The following is an 18,676-nucleotide window of genomic DNA, read 5'->3' as shown; positions in this document are numbered from 1 at the left end:
TTTGTACTACATGTCATGGTATTTCTGTTACCATTAAAACATTTCTAAATTACATGTCGTATTTTTCATTAAGTTCTTACAACAGGTGAGCTTTCCTTATGATTCTTTTTATATCAGTCAGTCTAACACAACCATGATTAAATTGTCCTGAGCACAAATCTTTTCATGCTTCCTATTGTCCATATTCCCAACACTTTTGTTTTCTCTGCTTATCAATGGTTATTTGTCTGCATTCAGCATGCTTAAATCACACCTTTGTCTTATGTTTTTCACATTGTGAAAGAGAAATCTAATATCCTTTCCTTTTGGTATCTGTTGCTTTTTTTAATTCTTAATTTTTTTATTTTGTTTGTTCTAATTAGTTGTACATGACAGTAGAATACATTTATACCTTTTGATAGATCATACATAAATGGAGTGTAATCTCTCAATTTTCCAATTGTACATACCGTAGGATCACATCGGTCATGCAGTCATACATGTACATGAGGTAATAATGTCTGTTTCACTCTTCTATCATTCCTTCCCCCATACCCCTTCTCCTCTCTTTACTCTCCTCTATCTAATATAAAGTAACTCTATTCTTCCCTATCCCCTCCCTGCCTTATTGTGAATTAGCTTCTGCATATCAGAAAAAATATTCAATCTTTGGTTTTTTGGATTTGACTTATTTCACTTAACATGATATTCTCTAACTCCATCCATTTACCAGCAAATGCCAGAATTTCATTCTTCTTTAGAGCTGAGTAATATTCCTTTGCTTTTGATGCTGTAACATCTGACAGGATACTTTAGTATGCTGGCAGAAGAAACAACACCTCCTTTCACTACCTGACCACACACATGGTGGTTGCCCACAGACAGCTTTGGGTCTTCTTTCCTTATTTAGCAGAGGAACCCTTTCTTATCTTATTCTGGAATAATGCTTCCACTCTAGTCATTATGAAATCTTCTTCAGGATCTAATTATTTCTGTATATCTCCTCTAATATTACCAACTTTAGTGATTTCCAAATTATTGAGTTTTATTTTGCATTGCATGATATTTTCTCAAACATGCCCCATACCTCCTGGCCCCCTTTCTACAGCTCCGATGTATCCCCTTTATCTTTCTTACTGCTTTAAGTCTACTGTGGTCTTCCTGCTGGGTATAAATCATTTCCTTAACTCTTCCAGAACCCCTCCCTTTCTCATCTAGTTTGATCATCAGTTTTCATATCTTATTTTGAAGACTGTATTTCTTCAAATTTATTTAGAGAGTATATAAAATTGACTTTTATTCTAGTACTAAACATTTTCATGATTATGTTCTTCCTTTACTTACCTGAGTGTAATAATCCTTATTCATTTTATGTTTTAAAAGGTTTTATAGGCACTAGAGCACTTTTTTGTGTTTTATGTTCATTCATTTCCAAAAGAAAAAGTTTCTAAAGATCTAGAATTTGTGCCCAAGCATACTGAGAAAAGCCCCCTGTGATCGCTTTAGTATTCATGTAGATAGTGTGAGAGACCTCGTATTGTATTTTAAGCTTGAAGGCAGTCAGTGTAAGCATATATCACTAGTTGAGTGATGTACAACCTCAGGGATCACATAGAATAAGCAAATAATAAGTCTTCATCAATGTTGGCTATTTGCCAGCATTAGCATCATCATTGATAAATCTGATTCCACAAAAAATTCTAAATTCATCCACTGTAAAAAATTCAGTGAAAAAGTTAAAGATGAATGACAGAAAAACATTTCCCACACAAATGGTACTCCAATTCCTTTACAAATCTGTAAAACATTTGCTGATCAATTAAAAGAGCTAAAACTTAAGAGAAGAAAGGTTGAGTTTTGAGCAATATGTTTTGGCCTATATAAACCATATAAATTGGTCTATAAGCACATGAAAGGTATTTAGCCCTTCTAATAAATAATAAGTAGTAGGTTTTTAAAGTTGTATGCTATTTTTTTACCTATGAAATTGACAAATATTTTTCAAATTAATTACAACAAGTATTAGACAAACTGTGAAGCAAAAGACATTCTCTCATAACAACCAGCGGACTATGAATTTAAACATGCAAATTTAGAAATGAGCAAATGAACTCAACTAATATTTTTCAATGGAAGAAGTACAAATGGCCAATATATATGTGAAAATTGGTCAACATCATAGCCATCAGGAATAATGCAAATCAAAACCACACTAAGATTTCATCTCATTTCATTTAGAATGTCAATCATCAAGAACAAATAATAAATGCTAGCAAGGAAGGATGTGGGGAAAAAGAAAACTCTTGTATGCTGTGGGTGGGAACGTAAATTAGTACAACACTATGGAAATCAGTATGGACTTTCCAATGGAGCTATCGTATGACCCAGCTCTCCCACTCCATGATATTTACCCCCAGAGAACTAAAATCAGCAACTGTAGAAATACATACATACCCATTCACAATAGCCAAGTTATGGAACCAGCCTAGGTATCCATGAACAGATGAATGGATAAAGATAATGTGACTCATTCTTCCTCCCTCTCTCTTTCTCTCTCTCTTTCTCTCATACACACACAGGAGTTTTATTCAATCATAAAGAAGAATGAAAGTATGTCATTTGCAAGAAAATAGATGGAACTGAAGAGCATCGTGTTAAGGGAGATCTTAACCAGGTAGATTAGTAGTACAGAGAGACCAGTAGGATAGAGAAGGAAATCAGGGGGACTGAGGAGAGGGCAAGAGGAAGTACCATGGAATGAAATTCATCAAGTTGTGTTACAGTGCACATACAAATTTGAAATCCACAATGAAACCTATTATCCTGTATAATTATCATGTGCCAATAAATATTTAAAAAATATTTGGCCAAGAAAATATAACCTTCCAGCACTTAGATAGCTCTTAGATATCTTTGTGTATGTGTGTGTGTATGTATGTGTGTGTGTGTGTATATGTGTGTGTGTGTGTGTATACATACATATATATATATATATATATATATATATATTCAACTACATAGGTAGCAAATGTTCATTTTAGTATTGATTATACTAGAAAATATACTAGCAAGTGTAAGAATGAACTGCTGTAACAGACATCCAATAAATATTTCCTGGATCAAAAAAGTATAGATCTTTTATCCCTCTCTCACGTAAGTTTCAAGGTCAGCTGTTCAGATAGACAGGACAACTCCACTCCTTGTGGTCATTTGAGCACCCATTTTTCTTCCAAGATATTACTCTGCTATGCCCTAAGACATTGTCATACTCTCCACGGATGAAGAGAGTCTCCACCACATGCACATGGCAGCTGGGGTGAAGGCATGGAGTAGGCATACACATGGCTTTAATGCTTAGTTTCAGAAATGATACATACCATTCATTACATTTCCTTAGCAAGAACACAGTCCCATTTCTGCATTTATCCCCCAGAAGCTTTGAGAAAAGTAATCAAATATACCCAGGAAAAAAATAAAATAGATTTTGGTAAACTACAGGTCTCTGCCCCCAAGAAAATACTAGAAGCAAAAAGGTGTCCGTCAAAAGAATAATTAATCTGATACCTCCATTCAATATAAAAGTACCAATAGAAATAGAGCATCATCACTAGGTAAACACCAGGTAATACATTTTGTGGGCAAGATTCATCCGTGGATATTAAAATGAGAGGGCAAATATATGGTGAGAAACAGGACATTCAGTCTCATGGTCACATGATTCTCATTCATTACAAAGGAAGAAGTAATATCTCTTAGTGGAACAACCTGGCAAACATCACCTCAGCACAGTGACCAAAGTTAATCACTGGCAATGGGACATGCCAATCTACTAATAATAAGAGAACATCAGATAAACCCACATTGAAGGACATTGTACAAAATAACTGGCAGATAGAATTCACAAGGGTCAAAGTTATAAGAGACAAAGACAGACCAAGGACCTGATACAGACTAACTAAGGAAACCAACAAACAGAAAAACGAAATTCAATGTGAAATCTTGGATTGGATCCTGGACCAGAAAAAGGTCATTAATTTTAATTAATTCTAGGTCAACTAATTCTAATAAGGTGAAATTCTAACAAGGTCTGTAGATGAGTCGATAGTTTTATATCAATGTTCATTTCAGTGTTCACTAACTTTTGCCATTGTACACAGTTGTTTAAAATGTTAACTAGGGGAAGCTGGGTGAAAGGTACATCAAACTCCACCATTTTGCAACTTTTAGGATGAAAATTATTTTTAAATAAAATGTTTTTTTAAAAAAATAAACCATACAGTTTATAAGAGTTTCTCTTTCATAGACAGTGAATGGTGGAATTCAGAGCCCTGCTAAATTGAAAAGTTCAAAGTAATTCTTCAACACCTAATAGCTAATGTTTAAAATCAGTAGTTTTTGCTGTTGTTTTCCCCCAACTCCCTCACTTGGTGTGATCCAACTCTTTTTTTTTTTTTTTTTTTTTTTCTTAATTTCAGGAAGAAGTAAAGTCTCTGTTGTTCTTTCAGCAAAGGAAACTTCCCTTATCTTAATCCCTCCCTATATTGATTGTTGAAAGTCAGGGAAGACACCCAGGGACGCAAAAAAGGAAATTCAAGATGAGAAAAAGGGGAAACTCGAAGAGTCTTCTAGACCAAAAGAATGAAAGAATGATTCTTTGGCCATTTTCCTCCCACTAATATATACAGGGAATTCAAATCTGTAAGGCCGGCAATCCATTCATCCAATCACTCATTCAACACAGAATGCTTATCCCATGCCAAAACCTATACCTGTGTATCAGAGACACAATGATGAACAGCATAGCCTCTGACCTTGTATACAAAATAAGGGCGCGCAGGCCTGGCACAGTGACACACGCCTGCAATCCCAGTGGTTCAGGAGGCTGAGGCAAGATTATCACAAGTTCAAAGCCAGCCTCAGCAACTTATTGAGACCCTGAGCAACTTGGCAAGATCCAGTCTCAAAAGTTTAAAAATAATAAAAAGTGGACTGGGGTGTGGCTCAGTGGGTAAGTGCCCCTGGATTCAGTCCCTGGTACAAAGAAAAAAGAAAAGAGAAAGAAAAAGAAAGTAAAGAGAGTATGCAGAATGTTAATCATGCTACTTATCAACAGAGCTGTAAAACTGATCATAAGGACCTGGAAGTTTAGAGTATTGAAATCTGTGTTACAAGATCAGGCAAGGTTGGAGCAGCACAAGGGAAGCAATACTGGAGCTTAGATGACCTCAGTCTTAGATAATGACCCTCAGGGCTCCAGGAACTTATGTGAGGAAAGATGCCCCATGCAGTACAGCACGGACAAGACAGCCTACCCTTGTTCCCCTTCTTATTACCCAGTGGAACACGTGCTAGGCATATTCGTCATGGACAGGAACATAGAAACGTCCTCAGTGCCACTTCTTTGTGACTTAAGTCCATGGCTCTGGGTGCATGATATTTTACCTCATCAAGCTCCTATTGAATACTGATACTGTATTAATTTGCTAGAGCTGGCACAACAAAATACCACAGACTGGGTGGCATAAGTTACAGAGGTTTATTGTCTTTCTGTTCTGGAGCTGGGAAGTCTAAGATCAAGGCACTAGTCTCTTTGGAGGTCTCCCTCTTTGCCTTGTAGAGGGTCACCTTCTCACCGTATCCACACGTGTGTGTATATCAGTTTTATTCACTGCTGTGACTAAAAGACCTGACCAGAACAAATTATACAGGACGAAAAGTTTATTTAGGGGCTCATGGTTTCAGAGATTTCAGTTCTTAGGAGGTTGGCTCTGTTCCTCTGGGCTTGAGGTAAGGCAGAAAGAACATCATGGCAGAAGAGTGTGGCAGAGGGAAGCAACTCACATGATGGTCAGGAAACAGAAAGAGAGAGACTGCTTATCAGATACAAAATATATACCCCAAAGCCATGCCCCTAATGACCCACCTCCTCCAGCCACACTTTACCTGCCTCAGTTACCACTCAGTTAATCCCTATCAGGAGATTAATTCACTAATTCGGTTAAGAATCTCACAACACAATAATTCCACCTCTGGATGTTCTTGTGTCACACATGAGCTTTTGGGGGACACCTCACATCCAAACCATAACACAGGGTCATTCCTTTGTGTGCCTCGCTGTGTATCCAAATTTCCTCTTCTTGTAAGGGCTACACACACCAGGTTAGAGCAGCCTAATGGTTCCATTCTAATTTAACTACCCTGGCAAAAGCCCTGCCTGCAAATACAGTCACATTCTGAGGTACAGGGTGTTAAGGCTTCAAGATAAGAATTGGGGGAGGAGGCAGTCCACCCAGCGACCAGCACCCGCTATTTGCAAGGCAATATATGGGAGGCATCCTTAATAAATGAAACCTGGTGTTATACTTAAGTGTAAATATTTTTGTTCTGTAGCTCACCTCTTAATCAGTAGAACGACTTAATGTTACAAATCAGAATTTAGGCAAGTCCATACTCTCAAAGTCCTTGTTTGCCCTTGAAACAGTTTTTCCACCTCTTAGACAGCCATCGTTTTTCTATTTTCTGTTTTTCATTGACCTTCATAGGGCCCAGCACTCTCTTTGCTCTTGGGAAGAAACAATGATGGGACTGAATCCCTCCTCCTCTCTGCTCCATGGCAATAGCAGCCACACATTCCAAGCAGAGACAGGCCTGGTCGCCGAGGCAGGAGCTGAAGCTTGGTGGCTCCAGCGTCAGCCATCCTGGCGGGATTCCCACCAATGGGCTGGAGGGCTCAGGACCTGTGTTTTCAGTTCCAACTTCTGTGCCTGACAGGGTTCCAGGACTGAGGAGTTTGTTCAAAATACTGCCACATAATCCATGACAGTCGGTGCTGGCTTCCTAAAGCTCCCTCTCCATTCTTTAACCCAAACTTCTGTGAATGATGTAGATTTTGCTGAAGATTATGAAGAGAAGAAAAAGGAGAAGAGCTTATAATGTACACTCCATTCAGTAGTTCTCTTATCAGAACTCCCTTCCTCCGTACTACCCCTAAATTCATTTCCCTCTATCCTTTCTGGCACAGCCTGCTGGTGGCAGACCGCTCCTCCACCACCTCCCTAAGCAGCTTCATCCTTAAACCTGCAAACCTCACTCTTCTCAGTACTCAGTGGAACAATGCCCTGTGCTTATTTCTTTTCATGGGGATTGGTCCTTGTGGTACCATCTTTCCTCCTCAGGTGACTTCTCAAGGTATTTCTTCTGAGCACATCAAGTTCTCTTTCCCAGGAGGAATCTTTGACCCAGCTCTGAGGTGGTATGACTGCCCTGTGTGGTTACACTGGCCTCCTCCTGCAGGGACAAGGTGACAGTAGTGCTTCTTTACCTCATGCTAACTGGAAACAGCAGGGCAGGGTGGTGCGGGGCGAGTTAAAAGTGAATGAAGTTGCTCTTGAGCATCAGACACTTTGCCAGGGACATTAGCTGCTTTATCTTATTCAGTTCTCTCAACAAACCTGCAGAAGAGGTTATCATCACCCCTATTTGGGGGTCACGTACTGGGGATTGAACTCAGGGGCACTCGACCACTGAACCATCTCCCCAGCCCTATTTTGTATTTTGTTTAGAGAAAGGTCTCACTGAGTTGCTTAGCGCCTTGCTTTTGCTGAGGCTGGCTTTGAACTCTTGATCCTCCTGTCTCAGCCTCCTGAGTCACTGGGATTATAGGCATGTGCCACCACGCCTGGCATCACCCCCATTTTATAGATAGAAAGGTTGAAATTCAGAAAGGTTTAGTAACTTTCCTATGCAAAGCTGGAAAGGATAGCAGAGCCAGTCCAACCTCAAAGCCTTGAGCTCCCCACTATGTCTTATCCTGATACATAAACCCCCGTCCCTGCACATAAGATGGTCCTTAATACTCTTCCTCCTTGTTAAGCATCTTACCTTCTGTGGACCTCGGGCATGTCACTTAATCCCTTTCTGTCCCATTTTCTTCATCTGTAAAGTGGGGATAATATTTGCTCTGCTACACTCACAGGCATGATTCATGGAAAAACACATTAAATAAAATGTGTGTGTGTGTACTTGCACACATGTGTATGTATTAAAAAGTGAGACATTATCATCTTGACCGTGAGATATTATCTTTACATTTGCTGTTGAATAAGATTTAACCAGTGCCACCACTCAGGGCTTAAATAATATTAGGTAAAGACTGTTTTCAGGACAAGACAAAAAACAAATCCCACACTATCTAGGACATTCAGAAAGGAAGGCGACAATATCTGAGAAATTGACGGTCTTTTCTAGTGGGGAGGAATAGTCAAGAGGTGACTGAATCTCTGTGGTACTATATTCTTTCTATCCTAGCAACTATGAACTTGAGGCCTCCACAGAAACTTCCTTGGAGAGAACGTGGCAGCCAGCCTCAGGGCACAGAGGAGGCAACCTGCAGATTTTCCCAGTGGTTCTCTCTGATTTACGCTCTACCCTCTAATGCATTCAGATCCTACCTGACCTGATCCTCTGATGCACTGCTTTCTCCAAGGCCAGCTTCTGCCTTGTGGAGAACCTGCAGGGGGTCAGTGTGGATTACATTACTCTCCTAGCTGGCCATCTTCGCTACCTGCAATGGACCCACCCACATATACCTGCCTACATCCTTCTTAATCACTGTGGCTTCCCACTCGAGCCAACACACAGAGTACCAGTCAGCTCAGGCTTTTCGGAGAAGTTTTACTGGAGAAGTACTTTTGCAATCCTATTGTAAGAACTGCCTGAATCCTGTCAAGACCCCAGAATGCTGGCTCATGGTATGCTCATTCCTGCTTCCTTGTCTGAATCTTCAGTCTTCCTGTATCTGCTCCTGTCCATTCATTCAGTCCATCAGTTTGTACATCAGTACAAATGTATACATAGGTTAAGAACAGCTTAGACCCTGAAGTCAAACTGCTGCTTGGTTCTAATATCAGCTCTAGCAAACTCGCTGGGTTTATTTGAGCACACTACTTAACTTCTTTCTACCATCACCTCTTATCCATGAAATAGTGATGGTACCTGCTTGGAGGATTAGTGTGAAGATCAAAATATAATCCCTTTAAAACACTTATGATGATGTCCTGAGTATTGTGAGAATTGAGTAATTATCTGCTAGTATCATTGATGTCATTACTATGTGCCAGGCACTGTATGTGTTGAAATTAGCCTCATGGTCTGCAGGGGAACCCAAGAGCCAGAAGCAAAAAGGGCAATGAGACACCTCCAAGCTGCATACTGGGGTCACACAGAAGACAGCATCCAGAGCCACCTGAAGGGAGGTCAGGCAAGGCTCCAGAGAGAACCTAAGCAGTCCACATCTTCTCCAAGTATCTTGACATAGACATGAACCCTCCAGACAGAACACAGGCACTGAAGGTTAAAAATCACTGAAAACCTAGGGACTGTCCTTTGGCTGTCCATGTGCCTGAGGCAGAGGAGAGGGTGACTAGAGAAAATGCTAGACAAATGGATGGCCCTGTCTATCAAGAAGGGTCTTGTATCCCACAGTAAGGAACCTGGGCATAAGGTAGGACTGAGGGAGTCATCAAAGCACTTAAACTGTTCCATTATATGTTGTAAAGTTGATTCATTCTTCGAGATTTAAAAGACGGTCTTGACTATTCCAGCCCCTGTTGATAGTGTCTTTCTCTGCCATATTGGAGTAGGCAGCAATCAAAACACTCTACTTATTACTTGATAATATAAATATAGGGTCTTGTGTCACCCTCAGATAGTGAAGCATTGCTGTGTGTCTCCAGAATTAGATTTTAGGCTTCCTAAAAGTAGACTATTCAAAGTCTTTTGCATTCCCCAAGTATGCCGAATTGTCAGAACTGGAAGGGGATTTAACAGCCTCTGAGCTCTGCTTTCCATCCCTTATGGAAGCCAGCCCAAGAGCATACAGCTTATTTATGGCAAAGCTTGCAATCAATTGTATTCAATAAATGTTGCTTTACCAACACGTTCATTAAGAAAGCGTTTTTGTAGTTGTCTCTGAGAGCCAGATAAATGTTAGAAGAACATTTCTGACTTTAAAGTCATCATCCAAACTAAAGTGAATCAGGACCTGTAATGTATTGTGCTTACTATAAAAGGAATCAGACTGTGGGTGGGTAAATATTTCCCATCATAGGCATGACATTTCTCAAAACCCCAGAGCACCCTCTCTGCCCATCCAGCCATGGGTAAAACATCAGGGATAAGTGCGGGAAGTGCTCTGACAAGTCACATCAGCCACACTTGGAGGAGATGAAGTGAATCTGTGAGTGATGGGATGCGGAGGAAGTTGGATCTCAGGGACAGTGCAAGAGAGTTGTTATGCCACAACATGACAAATAACTATTTCCTTAATTCTTAGATGCCATCAAGGCATTAATAGTGCCTTTTCAAAGAAAGAAAACAATGCATATTCCAATTAAAGATATAACTCTATTGTAGAAGAGTTAAAATGTGAAAAGGAAAAGGCATATTCACCTTAAAATCAAAGATGTAGATCACATATGAGTATCAAGGACGAGATATTTGCTTGTCAAAGCTTCCCTGATGACCTCATTTGAATTCAGAAGTAAAAGCCTGTGTGTTATTGGCATCTCTTAAATAGCAAGGGAGAGGTCTTTATGGTTAGATGGCAACAGGCAGGAACCTGAGCGGCTGCCGAGCTGAGGGGTGACTCTGTCTCTTGATTTACTGCCTGTGTGGGTAGAGACTCATTTACACCACCCCTTTCCCAGCCGGCATGGACTTTAGATCCTGGCTGAAATGATCAAGCGCATGCTGGCTAATTAACTTTATGTGCTACTGCAGAACAGACGGGTTAATCAATACGCCTGCCATTACAGTCACCTTCAGGCTGAATCCTCTGTGTTCCACTGCTCTCATGACGCCCAATTTCTGCATTCCCTAATTAATTGGCATAGAAGCGTTGCTCAACATGGCAACCACATGGATTATTGCTGAAATTCCAGCTGGCACCAGGTAGATAAAACACACACAGCCGAGGAATTTTACTAAGAGGAGGTCAAGGGTGGGATACCTTCTCATCAAAGTTCATTTGGTGTAAGGGGCTTTGGAGTCAGAGAGACCTATCTGTGGATTTTCATTCTGCAACTTACTAGCCATTTAACTGTGGGGACAATGCCAGATCTGTATTCTCATCTGTAAAATGAGGTAATAACCTGAAATGAATCCTCTGTGCCTCCCCACTGGGCATTGCTCTCATTTGTTCACTCTGCCCTTTCTCTGAAATGACTATTGCCCATTTCTTTTCCAACTTCCACCATCTCTTCCCTTAACCTCCCATTTCTTCTCTCAGGAGATAGAATTGTTTCTTTTTTCACTGAGCAAATAGGACCAATCAAAAGAGAAGAGCCACATCCAACCTGCACCAATACTACCAACTTCTTGGCCTCTTTCTCTTCCTGGGTAAACTCCCTCATTCCAATTCAAAGTCAACCTTTTCTCTGTGCTCTGTATCCCACAAATTACTCAGCTTTAAAGAAGAATGAAATGTTGGCATTTGCTGGTAAATGGATGGAGTTAGAGAATATCATGCTAAGTGGAAGAAGCCAAACCCAAAAAACCAAAGGTTGAATGTTTTCTCTGATATGTGGATGCTAATTCACAATAAGGGAGGGGACTGGGAAAGAATAGAGTTACTTTATATTAGGCAGAGGGGAGTGAAGGGAGGGGAAGGGTTATGGGGGAAGGATAGTAGCGCAAAACAGACATTATTGCCTCGTGTACCTGTATGACTGCATGACTGATGTGATCCTGCAATATATATAATCAGAAAAATGAGAGTTTATACTCCATTTACGTTTGAGCTATCAAAATGCATCAATGTATTCTACCATTATGTACAACTAATTAGAACAAATGTAAAAAATTTTTTAAAAGATATCACTCCAGAATTTCCCCCCTTTTATGCTTCATCAGATTCAAAGCATACTGAAAAATTAACCATACTTACATACCATAAACCCTCCTGAGATGCTATATCCCCCAGCAGCTTTATTAGTCCCCTTCCCGGCAAAACTCTTCAAATAAACCGTCCCTGCTCACTCTACCACTCACTTCCCCTCCAGACCTTCCTTCTTGAAACCTTGTCAGTTAGGTTCTCACACTTACCCTGTCCCTGAATCTGCCTCCTGTTGAGGTTCCCAAAGACATTCCTTTGGCCTAACACAATGGCCAATCATTACTTCACATTACCATTAGGATTCACTTGATGCTATTGACTACACACTCTTCTTTGGTTCATTTTCTTCCCTTAACTTCTAAAGCACACCTCTCTTTAAGTTTTCTCTTTACTCACCCTTTTCTTCCTTCCTCTTGCTTACTTTTATTAATGTTAGTGTCCTCTAAATGTTAGGGTATTCTGGTGCTCTCTCCTCAGATCACTTCCATCCACTATCTACAGTCACTGTCGACATAATGATTTCATCTAGTACCATGGCTCCAAATACTTGCCGACATAATGATTTCATCTAGTACCATGGCTCCAAATACTATCTATATGCTAATGATCCCCAAGTTTTTACTCCAGCTTGGACTTTTATCCTTCATCCCAGAATTCAACTGCCAACTTGGTGACTCCACCTGAATTCCAAATAATCATTTCAAACCACCCCCCCACTTCCCATGCCAGCTTCTTTCTTCTCCAATGTTCTTCCATCCAGTAAAGAATTGCTCCTATCATAACCCTTGAAATCACTCATCCTCCACACCAATCCCCCCAATAAACCCCATTTCTTTCTTCTCAAATTCAGCCACATCTTACTATAGCCATGCTAAACAAAGCCAGAATGACGTCTCCTCAGGATTATTGCAAGAGTCTCCCAACTGGTCTTCCTGTTGCCATTTTGCTTTCTTGCTGTGTTTTCCACTGGCTGCCGGAGTGGCCCTTTCTAAATAAAAGTCAGACTCTGTCACTTCCCTGTTCAGAACCATTATCCTTAGGATAAGTTCCAAAGCCCTAAAAGGCCTGGAATCATGTTGTCCTTGGTATCTGTGCCTTTCCACTCCCTCATCATCATTCTTCAGACGCTGACCTGCTGGTGTTCCTCACATACACTAACTTTGCTCCCTTGTTGGGGCCTTGGCTCTTGGTTTTACCACCACCCACAATGCACACACTCACAAATTCCTTCATATCTCTGCCCAAATGCCACCTGTCAGAGAAACCTTCCTTATCACCTTCTAAGGCTGAATCTGCTATTACTTTCCTTCATCCAGATTTTTAGTATATATCTCTTTATTTTCTGTCTCTACCCGTAACACCTTAAATCTTTAAAGGGAAAGACATTGTCCTTTCTCACTGTTATACCACCAAATTCAAGGACTATCATTCATAGTAGTACCACAATATATATTTGTTGAATGAATTATTTAATGAATGAATGAATGTATGATGCTAAGGAGTATAAGGAGTAGTTTCTAATGTATGGTAAGGCACTCAAGAATATCTGTTAATTTTACTATGATAATAAATCAAGTGGAAATGGACTGTGGCACTGGTGCATGGAAGCTAGTTATTTTGTGACACAGGCAATTCTCAGAGTTTGCTTCAATTTATGGATTTTATATGTTCCTATTGCCTCTGCTCTTTTAGGGATAATTAGGCAAAGTGTGTTCCTTTCAGCTCATGTGTGAGACTCTGTTTAAGTGTTTTTTAAACTGTCCATTTCAATGAGAAATAGTACATTTGCTTCCAAGGAAATTCTCAGGATGTAGAGGCAGGCAGACTCCAACCCCATGACTCAATTTCAGGCCCCATAGCATAAGGCAAGGAAAGCCTGCAGGATTCCCAGGATCACACTTAAATATCAGACATGAACTTCCAGGGAACACAGACACCAGAAAGTAGATTTTTCTTTCCCACTCCATATCCCTTCTCACCCTCACTGACCAAAATAGTTTCTTCTCCCTGGGAGTGAGGAGTGACTCTCCTTCATCCCCACATCCATCCCCAGAAGATTCACAGGCAGTGCAGGGCACATAGGGGCCAGAGGAAGGCAATTTAACATTGAACCTTGGTCTTGATTCACATAAGCTCTGTGACCTTAACAAGTTACTTAAACTCTGTCAGCCTCCATTTCTCCAAGGGTACAACCACATCTCCCTGGAAGGGTAGGGAGGATTGGGATGGCTGGCCTTGTGAAGCTTTTGGCCCAGATCCCTGCTGCCCTGTTCTGCCTGCCATTTATATCCGTTCTCAGAGAGCTCTCCCATGCATTATCCTCTGTGACTCTCACCACTGTGTCCTGGTATAATCAGGGCAGGTGTTATTATTCTATTTTGAGATTTGGGTAGCCAATTTATTGAACTATTTGAACATAGTGGGAAGCAAACAGAAAATGATTTTCATTTTTCTCTGAAATGGTATTTGCTTTGATAAGCCTCCCTCTCTCTGAGTTACACATCCTTGGCAAAAATCTTAGCAGATTCCTAAACTTCCTGGTTACTTTAATGTATCAAAAGGCTGTCTAAAATAAGACTACAGTCTCTCCTCCTATTTAATTCATCTTTCTTCCAGTACCAGTTCAGTTTATAACCTGAAGGACTTGAAGTAAAGAGGGTCTATTTTGCTCCTTTGCTGCTTCCAGGTCTTCACCTTCGTTTGACTTGATCTCAGAGAATGATTGTTTTGTAGTTTTCTCTCACTTGGCTTCTCCATAGATGGAGGTCCCTCTTCAAAATAAATGCAATGCTATCAAGGACTCACAACCTCACTCCCCTGTATCAGGATATGCGAGGTTATGCTACAGAAACAAACAGCTCCAGGTTAGCTCAAGGTCCCTGCCTTTTTCTTTGGTCCTCCTCTTTCTTTGGCAAGTCTAACTCCTATGGTAAGTTTGAGCTGTAGAATAGAGAAAAAGAGACAAGAACAAGAGTCCCAAGGTCACTGTTTCTGACATCTTTGTGTAGGTCGTTAAAGCCTCTCTGGTTGGTCCTTTCTGACTGATGATTCCTCATTGCCGACCCTGGTGGGACTTTTCTAGATGGCTTTACAGAGCCTTCCCACTGTGTGGCTCCACAAAGTGGAGAACTGGTTTCATACAACCATACCAACCTCAGGTGGGCCAAGAAGTACTACCCCTCCACATGCTCAGAGGGTGGGGAGAAGAGCATTGTGTCAGTTAGCTATGATTGTGCACAAAGTAGACCTACGCCTAAGGCTTAAAACCTCAGTCAATGCTTCAGTTGATGAGTGTGTGGGTTGATAATATGGGTGAGACTTAGCTGGATAGCTCTTCTGGTTCCAGCTAGATTCCCTTATGGCTGCAGGGCAGCAGGGTGGTTCTGTGCCCAGGTTCTCCCTGGAGGGATGGGAACTGGACTAGACCCTATGTCTCTCATAATCCTTAAGGCTACTTTAGGTTTGTTTAGATGGCAGGTTTCCAAAGAGAGGCCAGAAGTATGCATGGCATATTGAGGTCGCCACTTAGAACTGGCTTCAAATTGCTTCTGTTACCTTCTCAAATTCCCAAAACGAACAAGATTAAAAGAGTGGGGAAATGGTTGTCCCTTTTGAGGGGAGTAACTGCAAAGCCACATTGCAAGGCAGGTTGGATAGGAGTGTGATGGGAAGGGAATTGTGGCACTTTATAGTTTACTCCAGGTACCAACGTACACCACACCTCCTTGGTCTTCTGAGTTAGAAGTTGGGGAGTTGAGGAGGAGGTGGCTGAATTTGGCAATGCCACATTAGATCATCTTAGATATTATGTAGGGGAGCCTGTCCACATTTGGTGGATACCCTCATTAGAATAGAACCCCATGTTGTCTGCAGCTCTGAGCCATAGATGTTAATTCCAGGCCACAGAACGACTGCCATAGATAGACACAATATAAAAGGAAGCCACTTTTGAGGTGAAGTGACCCATTGAAAGTCATGCAGCTAGTACTGGTTCATTTTTTTTTTTTTTCTTTGAGGGGAAACTAGGTAGTAAGAGCTGGTGATGAAAAAACATAGTAAACACAAGAAACTTTGAAAAGGCCACAGCGTCTGGGACGAACAAAGCAAGGCAGGAGCTGGGCCGCTATCATCAGGTCCAGATCTACTAGTCCCTAGAGCCCAAGGCAAGAAACTTTACCTTAAACCTAAGAAAAAGGAAACATCTTAAAGGATTTAAACAGAGTCTCACACATTTATATCTGTGTTTCCAAAAGATTCCTCCAGTGTGGATGAGAAGACTGAATTAGGACAGAGTGCGAGGGCTGGGTTAGAACAGCAGCCTCCACCTAAACCCAGAAAGAAAGACAGAAGCCACAACTTTTCTAAATTCATGTTGGTGCCTCTTCATAAATCCCAAAGGCAAAGGGGAAATGGTCTAGTTTGTCATGGGCAAAAACCAGGGACAGTGCCATAGCAAGGACAACAAAAGCCAAATGTGTAATCAGAACACTATGTCAGACAAATGTGTGCACATACACAGACACACACACAGAGACTCCTTAGCCACGTGCTGCAGATCCAAGTGAACTTGAGAGTTTCTGGTTTGTGTTCTGTGCATAATTTAGCCAGACTGATGTTGAGTCGGACAGTGGCCCCTCCTGCTTGGCTGTGTGCGGAGACAGGCAGCTGCTAAATGATCATAGGAGAGAGAAGCCAGCATTGCATGCACAGCTTTTGAGCCTGTGAATTCATACATCATTTCCAATTATTCACATTCTAAAGGCAAATGGTGTTGCCAGTAGGGGCACAGCTTAGTGGTAGAGCCCATGCCTAGCAATCACGAGGCCCTGGGTTCAATTCCTAACTGTGAAAGAATAAAAAAAGCAAAGGGTGACAAAAGCCCCATTTGGTGAGCCGTTCCACATTGGTGGAACTTGAAGGAGGCAGGGAGAGAAGAGCAGAGGCTCAACAGCACCTTTTCCTGCTATCTTGGCTTGGGCACAAGGGAAGAGGGTGCTGCTGAATTCCATCCTAACTGGGCACTGACATCATCCTCGCCCACACACGGACATAGAGGCGCTCCCTCGGGGCTGCGGGTGTCAGTGGGAACCGTACAGTGCATGGAGCTGACCTCACCACCCCCAGCATGAGTCTGCATGATAGATCGTAAGAGAGACTGTTCTGTCATTGCATTGCAGCTCCAGAAACTAAAACGATCACTTTCTTTCAAGACCAAGAGTTTACGGAGCAAAAGTGCTGACAACTTCTTCCAGCGAACCAACAGCGATGCGAAGCTGCAAGCGGACATGCAGGCTGAGGTCAGCCCCAGCTCCAGCCCTCTGCCGGCTCCCGGAAGCCTCACGTCCACGCCCACCAGGGCGGGCCTGCACCCAGGCAGCGGCAAGGCCCATGCCTTTCAGGAACACATTTTCAAGAAGCCCACTTTCTGTGACGTCTGCAACCACATGATCGTGGGTAAGGCCTTCCCCGCCCCTTCCTCCAGATTCAGCACCCCCTGGAAAGCTGAGAGAAAGGGGCTACCATGGGTCCAGGTACCCAAAGATGGACTCTGAGCCTCAGAAATATACATGCAGGATTGTTGAGGCGCGGTTTGGAGAACAGTATTTGTGGAGAGGTAAGGGAAGCAGGGCTGGGCAGGGGGAAAAGTTGGGTTGTGATATGGTTTTCACCCAACTTCAGTTGGTCCTCCCAGGAGCCCTAAAGCCCTTTAGAGTGATCCCCCAGTGAGTCTTTGTCCATCTATATCAGCCTGTCGTTGCATACAGGCAATAAGTGAGACCTTGGAATGTGTTTCCCAAAGAGGCCAGTGTCTGCCATCACTGAAATTAGACATATCCATGACTTCCAGTATGACAAGGAACACAGAATTCTGCAATGCCCGCCACCCTTTGCCAAGGCCCAGTTAAGGAGTGGGATTTTCCAAATAGGGAGCAATGTTATGCCCTGTTATCTGTGTGATAATGTGTGAAAATGAGGCCAGTCCTCATTTTCAGAAAAGGATTATCTACTGACATTTTTACTTTCTAGTAATATTACTCATGTTCTTCCTTCAAACAAGCCATGTTTAGAAAGAGTGCTTTTATCAGTCAAGGATTCCCACCACGGTGTTTCTCAATAACTACCCTCAAACGCCAGCACTTAAAATAGAGGCAGCATTTATTCTCACTTGGGCGTCTTCAGCACAGCTGGGGTTTGGCTGATCCAGACTCTGCTCATTTATCGCATCTTCTCTAGTCCTTAAACCAGTGGCACAGCTGCTCCATGTTCTTCTGGCAAGAACAGGTGGAAGAGCTCAAAGCTTCTTCAGGCCTTGGGTTGAAGGTGGTACACCCCAGCTTCTGCTGGCATTACTTTAGATCAAAGTAAGTTACAGGAGCAAGCCAGAGTCAAGGGATGGAGATGTCTACTCTCCCTCTAGAAGCAGGGACTGTAAGCCACCTGGAGAAGGACATGAATGCAGGGTCAGTAATCTAAATGACCGCTTAGGCCGTCTCTGGATTACAGATCCTTTTTTGTTTGGTAAATTCTGCCAAGTCTTGGAGCTCTTGGGCTCCCACTTCACGTCGCCATCTAGAACTGGTGGCTGGAGTGTGTCGGTCAGCATGGGGGTGCAGGTGGTCTCAGCATGCCCCATGCTCAGAATACTTGGGCCATCCAGCCTAACTTCTGGATCTGAGGCCTCACTTTGAATTTCCACACAAATTTCCACCAAGCCTTTTCAGGCAGTGCTATTCATAACCCTTAAATAAGTGATGATGAGTATCTATTTTAAAATCTCATTGTGATGAGTGTGAAAAGACAAAT

At 41.9% G+C, this 18,676-nt stretch overlaps 1 protein-coding gene across 2 annotated transcripts in view; it reads left to right on the top strand.

Moving 5' to 3' along the window:
* The window catches only part of Stac (SH3 and cysteine rich domain), a 147,174-nt gene that overhangs the window by 38,720 nt on the left and 89,778 nt on the right, over window positions 1-18,676 (top strand). Inside the window, exon 2 of one of the 2 annotated variants that reach the window (XM_047531460.1) lies at window positions 17,083-17,326. In XM_047531460.1, the coding sequence (XP_047387416.1) occupies window positions 17,083-17,326 (244 nt within the window). Of the gene's footprint in view, window positions 1-17,049; window positions 17,327-18,676 lie in introns of both variants that reach the window. The other variant, XM_047531459.1, reaches the window with a different exon arrangement.

This window comes from Sciurus carolinensis, chromosome 17 (assembly GCF_902686445.1).
Source record: "Sciurus carolinensis chromosome 17, mSciCar1.2, whole genome shotgun sequence".
Lineage (NCBI taxonomy): Eukaryota > Metazoa > Chordata > Mammalia > Rodentia > Sciuridae > Sciurus > Sciurus carolinensis.
This window is presented reverse-complemented; position numbering and strand designations above follow the sequence as displayed.